Below are 12,500 nucleotides of genomic sequence, written 5' to 3' on the forward strand. Positions count from 1 at the left end.
TTTAACAATGCATAAAGAAAAAACGAATATGATAATATCTGCCGACTGTACTACATAAAACTACAATGTGTTAGAGAATTTGAACGATCCATACAGAAAGATCTTCTAATATTATATGCAAACTGTACTTCATTAACGTGCGTTCAATCTGAGATGCTGGAACGATACAAAACGATTTATGTCGCGTCACTTTTGAACGTAACTGTGCAATGAGTGCAAGTGGCAGTATTGCCAGATAGGTTAGTCTAAAAATCCCCAAAACTCATGATAAAATATCCCCAAAAACAATCCAAAAATCCCTATTTCCAGAAATATATTTTCTTCTGATCACGTAGGCTTTACTAATATAGAAATAATTCATTATACTCCATATAAGTGCAAGCAAACTAATTACAATAATATAACAGGTTTACTCATTTTTGTTTCTTCTCCATAGAAATTTGTACAGAATATCCCCATCAGACATCCAAAGTCCCCAAATCTAGGGATAAATTTCCATATCTAGCAACACTGGCAAGTGGTGGTGTTGGCCAGTGAGTTTAGCCTTTTGGAAGTGTTCTTAATGTTGTAGTGGCTGTGCAGCAATTGCTTGTAGTGGTGTAAGCCAGTGATTAGAGTATTTTAGAATGTACATGATAGAAAGGCTTCTTTTGTCTTTATGGTGATTTTAATGCTCACCATAGGGAGTGGTTAAGTTCTATCTCTCATTCCGATCGCCATGACTTAAGGGCTTTAGTCTTTGCCTCTGAATCAGGCTGTGAGCAAATCATAAATGAAGCTACTCACAGGTCTGGTAATTGCTTGGACCTCATATACACTGACTCCCCTGGCGTTATAACTAGTAAGGTTGGTTCTCCAGTCGGGACATCTGATCATGCCTTGATTTCATTAGTAGTGAAGACTGAGCAGCCTGTCCCTGATATATCATACTCTTGTAAAATTTATATGAAATCCCAAGCAGACTGGAATGGGATTTTGCATGATCTTTTGTGCTTGAATTGGTCACAATTATATAGTAGTGTAGATCCTGTTGTCCCTTTGAATGAGAATCTAGTCAACATAATTGATAGGCGTATCCCTTCTCGTGTGCTAAGGTACCGAGCAAAGGACAAACCGTGGTTCAATGATGATTGTAGACGTGCTTATTTGGAGAAGCAGGAGGCCTGTCACCTTTGGAAGGGTAACAGATCAGATTTGACCTGGAACAACTATATTCAGCTTCGAGCTTTTGCTCAGAGAGTTTATGCCTCAACTATAAAGGAGTACAATTTAACCATAAAAGAAACCCTTTCTGGTACAACTCAGGAACATAAATGGTGTTCTACCCTTAATTCTGCAATCTTTGGTGTAGATGCAACAGTTCCTCCTTTACTTAAACCAGATGGCTCAGTCACTCACTGTCCAAAGGAAAAAGGAACCCTTTTGACTGATGTTTTTGACAGTAAACAGAGTAGTGAAAAACTTGAACTTCCTCATTTTTGTTTTCCTGAGGCTAAACTAACTAGTTTAGCTTTTCGATCTCGTGAGATTAAAGCTCTGTTGATGTACCTTGATGCTTATAAAGGTGTAGAGTCACTGTAGACCCAAATGGCATTTTTCCTTTGTTTTTATAAAGACAGCAGATTTCTTACCTCCAAAGTTATCTGTTATTTTGTGCAAGTTAGCAAGAAGAGGAGCTTTTAGCACTTGTTGGAGAATTGGTAATGTTACTCCGCTATGTAAATGTGTTTGTGGTAGCTCAAGTCCCACTGAATACCGCCCAATTTCCATAACTCCCATATTATCTAAAGTTTTTAAACGTCTTCTGGCAAAACGTCTTAATAGGTTTGCTGAAGGTAATCATCTACTCCCTAGTTTGCAATTTGGTTTTCGTAAAGGCCTTGGAGCATGTGATGCCCTTCTTACAATCTCCAATGCTGTACAGAAATCCCTTGATTGTGGTCAGGAAGTTCGTATGATTGGCCTTGATTTTAGTGCTGCCTTTGACCGTGTTAATCATGAGGCCCTTGTTTTCAAACTGAAACAGTTGGGAGTGGGTGGGTCGTTTCTTAGCATTGTTATTGATATTTTAAGTAATAGATCTCAAAGAGTTGTTGTTGATGGGCACCATAGTGAGTATAGGAATATGATATCCGGTGTTCCACAGGGTAGTGTTCTTGGCCCATTACTTTTCATACTATATACACATGATATGTGGTTTGGCCTTGAAAACAAGCTTGTTGCACATGCAGATGATGCTACTCTCTTTGCATCAATTCCATCCCCTGAATGTAGATCTGGGTTTGGTGAATCCCTTAATAGAGATTTAGCTAAAATTAGTGCATGGTGCAAATTATGGGGTATGAAGTTGAATCCTAACAAAACTCAAAGTATGATTGTAAGTAGGTCAAGGATGGTGGCTCCTCAACATCCGGATCTCAGTATTGATAATGTTTCTTTAAATTTGTATGACTCTTTTAAAATTTTAGGTGTGATTCTCGACAGCAAATTTACTTTTGAGAAACACATTTGGTCTCTGTCTTCTTCAATTGCACAAAAAATTGTCTGATTGAGAAAATCTTACAATTTTTGGGGTGATCAATCTATTCTGAAGAAGTGTTTTAATTCTTTCATTCTACCTTGTTTTGAGTATTGTTCTCCTGTCTGGTGTTCAGCTGCTGATTCTCATCCTAATTTGTTGGACAGAAACTTACGGTCTATTAAATTTCTTATTTATGATCTAGATATTAATCTTTGGCACCGTCGTTCAATTAGTTCATTATGCGTGTTGCGTAAGATTTCTCATGAGGCTCAATGCTACACAGTATTCTAGAAGTTTTATTCCAGCTGTTACTAAGTTGTGGAATGATCTTCCTAATCGGGTAGTTGAATCTGTAGAACTTCGAAAGTTTAAAGTTGGAGCAAATGTTTTTATGTTGACCAGGCTGACATGAGTCTTTTTATAGTTTATATATGACATATCTGTTTTTGTCGTTGTTAATAGTTTATATAAGACATGTCTGTTTTGACGCTGTTACTGTTTTTAGAATGATATATTGTTAATTTATTCTCATCATTTATTTATTTCCATATTTCCTTTCCTTACTGGGCTATTTTTCCCTGTTGGAGCCCCTGGGCTTATAGCATCTTGCTTTTCCAACTAGGGTTGTAGCTTGGCTAGTAGTAATAATAATAATAATATCATTTTATTGACAAACGCTCAATCGCCAACAAACTTCACCATTGGCATTACCTTCTCCCTTCGTGCACCTGTGACTCTTTCATTGATTGACTGTCCTTGTTTATATGGCGTCGCTTGAGGCTACAGACAATGGGTAAATAAAGTTTCGAATAATAATGAATGTAGAGGGTTTGTTTTCCATGGGCAATTTTAAGGGAAAATGGCTGAGTAATGGAGATTGGACTTTGGCTAGAAACCATATCTGGTTTTGATGCTTCCAGATTTTCTGCAAAACAGGTTTTATTTTATTTTTTTGTAATTATGATTGTTTGAGTTTATTGTTTTAGTTATGATAATTAACGTTTTTATTTATTGCTGTTATTTTTAATTTTATTAACCATTTATTTTTTTCTGGAATTGTTATTCTTTTTGTTTTGAAAATATATTTTTTGTTCAGCTTGGTTGGCCTATATAATTATGGAGAACATCTCTCTCTCTCTCTCTCTCTCTCTCTCTCTCTCTCTCTCTCTCTCTCTCTCTCTCTCTCTCTTCAGCTTAAGTATGAGGAGCCAATGCTTCTTCCCATATGACTGTTCTCTCAATTCATATTCAGCTTCCTCCTCCCTTGTAGTGAATTGAAGATCCTCTTTTTGACTTATTACAATTTGCAGACGCTTCATGATCAGTGTTTGTGGTTGCAATCATAGTAGTAGTAGTAGTAGTAGTAGTAGTAGTAGTAGTAGTAGTAGTAGTAGTAGTAGTAGTTAAACGTTACATATACGTTTTGTTTTTATTTTCCCAATGCATTATTATCTGGTAAGCTTCGTCGACTGTTTTTTTATAGCATTTTTGAGTTGTAGCCTACCTGTTTTTCTGTGTATGCTCTTGTTTCATGTCTTTGCGATAAGGCATGATCAGCAAAGCTGTACTAGTCAAAGTCACACCTACTAGGTTGGTTTGCTGTGAGCGATCAGACGAAAGTCTCCCACTATCACCAATCCTTAGTTGTCAAGGAGATAATGGGAACTGGCTAAACCCCAGACATGAATACGGACATGAGCCACATTTTGAGGTCTATGTCTTGCAATGCACTAGAATCGGATACATTTATTGTTTGTTGTTGTTGTTGTTATTGTTGTTTTAACTGTCAGTTTGTATTCATCCTTCACTAACAATCATCATCATCATCTCCAACTACGCCTATTGACGCATAAGGGCCTTGGTTATATTTCGGCAGTCGTCTCTATCTTTAGCTTTTAATTTAATACTTCTCCATTAATCATCTCCTACTTCACGCTTCATAGTCCTCAGCCATGTAGGCCTGGATCTTCCAACTCTTCTAGTGCCTTTTGGAGCCCATTTAAACGTTTGGTGAACTAATCTCTATTGAGGAGAGCGAAGAGAATGCCCAAACCATCTCCATCTACCCCTCAACATGATCTCATCCACATGAGGCTCTCGGGTAATAATACCAAGCAAATTCTCACCTTATATATCTCCTCCATCTCTTTTCTGTTCTGTCTGTCCGTGACCTGTTTTGACCTCACGAGCCATGACCTGGACAGGTTTGAACTCATTTCTTAATTCACTTAACACCGTGTGACGAGATTCAAGAAGAAACGACGACGACAGTTCTCAAGAAGCTTGGAATAGTGTCTCCTCATTAGCAATCCCAATTAGGTCACAAATTAAAAGCGATTAGGATTCTTATAAAGTTTAATGTCGAAGCTTTTACTCCCTTGTCTGCGCCAGTCCATTTTGACTCTTAAGTCACGAAGCAATAAGGCTTCTTATCCAGATTTCTTTTTTATATATCTTTCAGTTGTTGATATTCTTAGGCTGCTGCTACTTCTTCTTCTTCTTCTCCTTCTTCTTCTTATCATTGGAGCCATGATGGCATCCAAAGTTCGCAAGATTATCTTCGTTTTAGAAAATCTCAAATTCTTAGTGTTTAAAGAGTCATTTGGGATAATTAAAGTGTCTGTATCTATCGGGTGCAAGGTACGTATTTCTCTTAACGTTACTCTTTTATTTCAATGTTTATTAGCGTTTTTTAACTTCCAGAGATAAGCCCAAACGTTTTCTTAGTTAATTATGTAATTATGGATGTCATTTTGATTAATGTATTGATATTACTGTGGGTGTTGATTTATATATATATATATATATATATATATATATATATATATATATATATATATATATATATATATGTATGTATATATATACATATATATATATATATGTATATATATGTATATATATACATATATATATATATATGTATATATATATATATATATATGTGTGTGTGTATGTAATTTATGTATAATTATGTTATGTATAATATATAATGTATACTGTATATACATATATACAGTAATTATATATATATATATATATATATATATATATATATATATATATATATATAGATATATATATATATATATATATATATATATATATATATATATATATATATATATGTATATATATATACTGTATATATATGTGTGTGTTGTGTGTTTGTGCGTATTGTCTGAGGTCACAATGGAATAATGGTGGAGAGAGAGAGAGAGAGAGAGAGAGAGAGAGAGAGAGAGAGAGAGAGAGATAGAGAGAGAGAGAGAGAGAGATCTTTAAACATGAAATACTCAATTATTTACTTGCTTAAGAGTAAGTAAAATAATAAAGAAAGAAAGTGGCATCCTTTGTAGTCTGGATGTTGTCGACGTACTGCTAATGAGATTCCTTTTCCTCCTCATCCACTCTTATCCACTTGACACTTGTGTGTGTGTCTCTCTCTCTCTCTCTCTCTCTCTCTCTCTCTCTCTCTCTCTCTCTCTCTCTCTCTCTCTCTCTCTCCACTGAGATGTTGCCAATTTTTCCCCATGGCCAAACTGCCTCAAAATCTTGCTAACATTTGTATCAGATTTTTGTTGCATTTATACGTTTCTAAATTTCTAAAATCTTCCATAACCCCATTATACTATAAAGGAGCATATTTCAATCACTTCCCTGCAGGAGAGGATTGGAAATGAAACTATAATAGAGATTACTCGAGTGCCATATGTGGATGAAATCATGGTGAAGGATAGATGGAGATGGTTTGAACATGCTCTTCGCACTCCCCAAGAGAGATTAGTTTACCAAACTTTCAACTGGGTTCCACAAGACACTAGAAGAGTTGGAAGACCCAGACCTACATGACTGAGGACCATGAAACGTGAAGTAGATGATGATGAATGGAGAAGTATTGAATTAAAAGCTCTTAAGATAGAGACGACTGACGAAACGTAACTGAAGTCATTTACGTCAATAGGCGTAGGAGGAGGTGATGATGATGATGTTGTTTTGTTTGTATTCTGTTAATATAATACATACTTTGACTATCCTTCCGTACATTCTAGTCTTTGTATTCACGGGATGCTCTTCTCTTTCAAAACTCTTGCAGAGTACCTGAAGCCTTCCCTTCTTTAGCTATTTAGTATTCCCATTTTCTTTTCATCCTCTGTCCCAAACACTTCCAAGTTTCGTTGATTCATTTTCTGATTACCGTTTTCTTTTCTATTATCATCGTCCTCTGTCAAAATCACTTTCAAGTCTTGTTAATTCATTTTGTAATAAGAATTGTAAGCTCATTCTAAGTTTTAGTTTCATATTTCACCTTTTAGGAATAGCTGTAAAATATCTCGCCTGTCTCTGTAACTATTCATCACAATCACCAACTAATACTATATTTATTACAAACTGCAAATAATCTGCACTTCGTTTGTAAATTCCTGTAAATTCCTCACTTTTGCTCAATCCATAAACATCCCGAGCAGCGCAAGGACAAAGTACTTCTGTTGTGAGACCGACGTTCGCACCAAAATTGTCCCTCTGATGTCAACATATTCTAAGTTAGTGTTTATCTTCAACCATTAAGGACTTTAAATAGTCTTAACCAAGAGTTTCAAGAGTTTAATGTAGATTTTTACTAATTCTCTTATTTTAGGTTTTTTTTTTAAACTTACTACAATAAAACAAGTCTAGGAAAATTCATATCAAAGCTCCAAAAGTGTAAAGGAACTAGAGGGGCATTCAGTAGAGCGCAGGCATCCGCCGAGTCAACTTATTTCTTGACCTTGACCTTGGCCTTTTGACCTTTGACCTTAACATGTATAAATTGGCGTGGATTTTCATACAGTCAAATATGAACCAAGTTTGAAGACTGTGACAACGATGTTCAAACTTATGGCTGATTACGTGAATTGGACATTTTGCTTGACCGTGACCTTAACCTTTGAGAGTGACCTTACAAAATTTAATCATTTCCAGCTTTTCACATAACAGTTGATCTATACAAGTTTCATTACGCTACGATTAAGATTGTGGTCAGGAAGCTGTTCACAAACAAACACACACACTAACAAACACACAAAGGCGGGGTGGCTAAAACATAACCTTCCAACTTCGGTGGCGGAGGTTAAAAATCAGCCATTTCTCAGACAAAAGATTTGTCGAGGAATGAAAAGAATTTTTTTTTAAATCCCATATGAAAGCTAACATGGATCATAAGAATAAACCAAAAAAAGAATAGACTGTATTTCCGGACCCTTTCTTGACACAAAAGCAACAATTAACTTTTTATGTTGTCTCTGCCAATAAGGGTTCCAATCTGACTTAGAGTCGTGCCTTCCCCACATTTCGTATATAATTCTGTTGACTCTTCCGACTCATTACGATTGCATGATTTAAAGGTGTGTATGAACGTTTTGTATTTACCCATGAAATCGCGATTATGTAGACATAGGCACTTGATTGTTTGTACGCAGACTTACTTTTTTTTTGAGAGAGAGAGAGAGAGAGAGAGAGAGAGAGAGAGAGAGAGAGAGAGAGAGAGAGAGACAAATTGCTGCTCAGAAAACAAATTTGGCTATGTGTTCAAACTCAATATAGTTATGGAGGTGATATAATGTTTGAATTTCTGTTGCTATTATTATTATTATTATTATTATTATCATTATTATTATTATTATTGTTGTTGTTGTTGTTGTTGTTGTTGTTGGCAGATACTTGCTGTCTGTCAATCAATGTTTCAAACTCCCAAAAGCTGTGGTTCTTCCATTCTTTATTATTATTATTATTATTATTATTATTATTGTTGTTGTTGTTGTTGTTGTTGGCAGATACTTGCTGTCTGTCAATCAATGTTTCAAACTCCCAAAGTTGTGGTTCTTCCATTATTATTATTATTATTGTTATTATTTTTATTATTATTATTATTATTATTATTATTATTATTATTATTATTATTGTTGTTGTTGTTGTTGTTGTTGTTGTTGGCAGATACTTGCTGTCTGTCAATCAATGTTTCAAACCCCCAAAGCTGTGGTTCTTCCATTATTATTATTATTATTATTATTATTATTATTATTATTATTATTATTATTATTATTATTATTATTGTTGTTGTTGTTGTTGTTGTTATTATTACTATTGGTAGTAGCATAAGTAGTAGTAGAATGAATATTCCGTGCAATGTTATCAGGAAAACTCATTTTGAGTTAAGCCCTTCGAGCATTATTGGATAGACCTCCCTCTGAACATTTTATTGAACTTCCAGTTATCTCAGGAATGCGGTACTCAATAAAGTTATTGCAGCCATAAGGGGGCTTGATGAGAGAGAGAGAGAGAGAGAGAGAGAGAGAGAGAGAGAGAGAGAGAGAGAGAGTATATTCTGTATTTCCCTTCCAGAGAAAATTTGGGCCCTCTTTGAAAATTTAATACTTCTGAAAAAAAAGGACAGGAAGGTGAGTGCATGATTTAATAGTGAAAGCGGTTCCATTTCAGGTTCTAGCTTTTAAGGGAGCCTTCTTTGGTTGTTGCTTACATTAGCTTTGTAGGTACTTTGCTAACATACAAACATATATATATATATATATATATATATATACACAGACATACACACACACATATATATATATGTTATATATTATTTATTTATTAAATATATATATATATATATATATATATATATATATATATATATATATATATACTGTATATATCACATAATATATATTTATTAAATGCGAATATACAAACATTATATATATATTTATATATATATATATTATATAATATTATATTTATTAGATATTATATATATATATATATATATATATACATACATACATAAACACATATATGTATAATATATATAATATATATACATATATATATATATATATATATATCATCTCCTACGCCAATTGACGCAAACGGCCTCGTTTAGATTTCGCTATTTGTCTCTATCTTGAGCTTCTAATACTTTCCATTCATCATCTACTTCACGTTTCATAGTCCTCAGCCATGTAGGACTGGGTCTTCCGACTCTTCTAGTGTCTTGTGGAGCCCAGTCAAAAGTTTGGTGAACTAATCTTTCTTAGGTAGTGCGAAGAATATGCCTAAACTATCTCCATCTACCCCTCACTAGATCTCATCCACATATGGCACTCGAGTAATCTTTCTTATAGTTTCCTTTCTAATCCTGTCTTGCCATTTAACTCCCAATATTCTTTTGACGGCTTTATTCTCAAATCTACAAGCTCTGTTGGATATTGGCTTTCCATCTCTTTGAGTTGTTTAATAATAGCTTCGACTTCAAACACATTGAATTTATTCATGGGCACATAAAGGTCTTCATCAGTTTCAGGTATATCAATCAAATTATTCCCTTCTATCACCTCTTCATGATATATGCTCCTTCTTCTTTGCCCCCATTGAGATTTCACTAAGAATTCTATAAGCAATTCTTACACCATAGCCACTCCCTGAATTCATAGCTTTGTCAGCCTCATCTGCTTTTCTGTCTAAATATTCATTCCAGTCATTCCTGGCTATGCTTTTGACCTTGCAATTTTCATTACTTCCTCGAAAACGTTCAACAATCAATTTCATTGTCTCCTTTTTATAGGATCTCACGTATCATTTGATGTCCATGGCTTTTTCCTTGTAACTTTATGTCCCAAAACTTCTCTACCAACTGCCTGATATATGTTCTTAATATCACACCATTCTTCATTAATTGTCTGCTCTTCGTCTCTTAAAGTCTCATAGATTGCAAATCGATTCTTTAATTCAATTGCAAATGTTTCTCTGTTCTCATATTCTAGAAGTTTAGTTGTATCAGACTTAGGTATATTATCTACTTATCTGTTGGGTCTTTTCAGTTTTAATTTCAGTGTGGCAATGAGGAGCTGGAGATCACTACAAATATTTGCACCTCTATAGCTTCTTACATGTCTTAGAGTCCTTCTCTCTTTATTAATGGCTATGTGATCTATTTAGTTTTTGTAATTGTCACATGGTAAAGTCCATGTATAGTTTTGGATGCCCTTGTGCTGGAAAAGAGTATATATCTCTAATGACAAGATTGTATGTTGAACAGAAACTTATTAACTGTGCTCCATTTTCATTTACAACTTTGCCAAGACCCTTAACACCCATCACATTCTCTATACCTTGATTATTCCTTCCAACTTTAGCATTGAGGTCGCCAATTATAATTTTCATATGTCTCTGCGATTTCATCTGTTACCCTCTGCAGTTCTTCATAGTATTCATCTTTCCTATTTTCAGGGGGAATTATTTGTTGGTACATAGCAAACTATAATACTCATATTGCACTGCTTTGATTAAAACTTTGTAAGTAACAATCTACTATATATACCTCTCCACTCCGTTAATGCCTTTTCTGCTGTTGGTGTCATCATCATTCCTACCCCGTCTCTTCCCAATCCATCTATTCTTCCTGAATAGGTATATATTACCTTGGTTTAAGGTTTCCTTACCAGTCCCCTTTCAACGTGTTTTACTTACGACCAAAATGTCCAAACTATATTTCATAAATTCACTCTACACTTGCTGTAACTTCCCAATTTGATTCATGGTTCTAACATTCCAATTACAAATTCTGAATTTTTCTTTAGTATTTATAAACCGGGAGATTCCTAACACCTCGCTACACCCGGTACTGGGGCCATTCTGTCATTTTCTCTTTCCATAGACTGACTAGATCCATAGAGGATTCATTGGCTAGATTCATCAAAGGATAACCAGTTCCTTGTGTTGTGCAGGGCCTATCTATTTCAAGATTCAGCTCTTTTGTCATCCAACCAGCTTTTGTTGCCTTTACTAATAGGTGCCTATTCAAATTCTCCCACCATCTATATCAGTATTCATGGCACCCATCTTTATGGGTTCTATACTTGTATAAGTTTACTCTAGCTGGCCTGCTCCTGTAGCTATTTGACAATAACATATTAAAGATCTTTTACCGGATTTTGTAGTCTCTCTTCACCATCACCGACTAAAATCTTATCATCTGCAAACATCAGTCTCTTTGCACTCCATTCACGAAGTCCAACTTTAAATCTCTATCTCTTGTCGTTTTTTCTGACCCCTATCAATGCTTCGTCCGTAACAATATTAACATCTTTGTCTGAAACCCACTTTTAATCCAAGCCAGTCACTCATGTGCACATATTTCAGTGTGTTTGACTTGCTTCATATAATTCTTAGAATGCTCGTATCGAATTATCTCCTAACACATTCATGTCGTGTTTCATGTCATTTATATCCAGTTTTTTGTCCATGTATGTTCCACACACAAATACAAACATACAAGCATGAATACAATATATATATATATATATATATATATATATATATGTATATATATGTGTGTGTGTATGTATGTATATATATTAAATTGTTATAGGGTCCTTTGTTAGGCCAGACAGTACTTGTAGTACATTGGATCCCTTTCTGGTTACAGCATATTTTTTCTTTTGCCTTCATGTATACCGAATACTCCGGCCTCTTCTTTCCTCACACTCAACAGCACTAACATAATAGGCAAATAAATTCTTCTTCACCCAAAGGGTTAACTACTTCACTGTAATTGTTCAGTGGCAAATTTCCTCTTGGTAAGGCTAGAAGAGACTTAAGCGGTGACAAGCAGCTCTTCTAGGAGAAGGATATTCCCAAATTCAAACCATTGTTCTTTAGTCTTGGATAGTGCCATAGCCTCTGTACCATAGTCTTACACTGCCTTAGGGTAGAGTTCTCTTGCTTGAGGGTACACTCAGGCACACTATTCTATCTATTCCCTTTCCTTACTGCGCTACTTTCCTTGTTGGAGCCCTTGTGCTTGTAGCAGCGTGCGTTTCCTTTCCGACTAAGGTTGTAGCTGAGAGAGAGAGAGAGAGAGAGAGAGAGAGAGAGAGAGAGAGAGAGAGAGATCTTATAGCCCCTTCTCCTCTCTGCATCTTCCCGCATCTCGTTCGCA

General features: G+C 35.1%; 1 protein-coding gene across 1 annotated transcript in view; it reads left to right on the top strand.

Moving 5' to 3' along the window:
* The first annotated feature begins 5,053 nt into the window (after positions 1-5,053).
* Positions 5,054-12,500, top strand: part of LOC137622555 (uncharacterized) — a 48,637-nt gene continuing 41,190 nt past the window's right edge. Inside the window, exon 1 of the mRNA XM_068353158.1 lies at positions 5,054-5,161. Within this exon, the coding sequence (XP_068209259.1) occupies positions 5,054-5,161 (108 nt within the window). The remainder of the gene's footprint in view (positions 5,162-12,500) is intronic.

Source organism: Palaemon carinicauda, chromosome 29 (genome assembly GCF_036898095.1).
Source record: "Palaemon carinicauda isolate YSFRI2023 chromosome 29, ASM3689809v2, whole genome shotgun sequence".
Classification (NCBI taxonomy): Eukaryota; Metazoa; Arthropoda; class Malacostraca; order Decapoda; family Palaemonidae; genus Palaemon; species Palaemon carinicauda.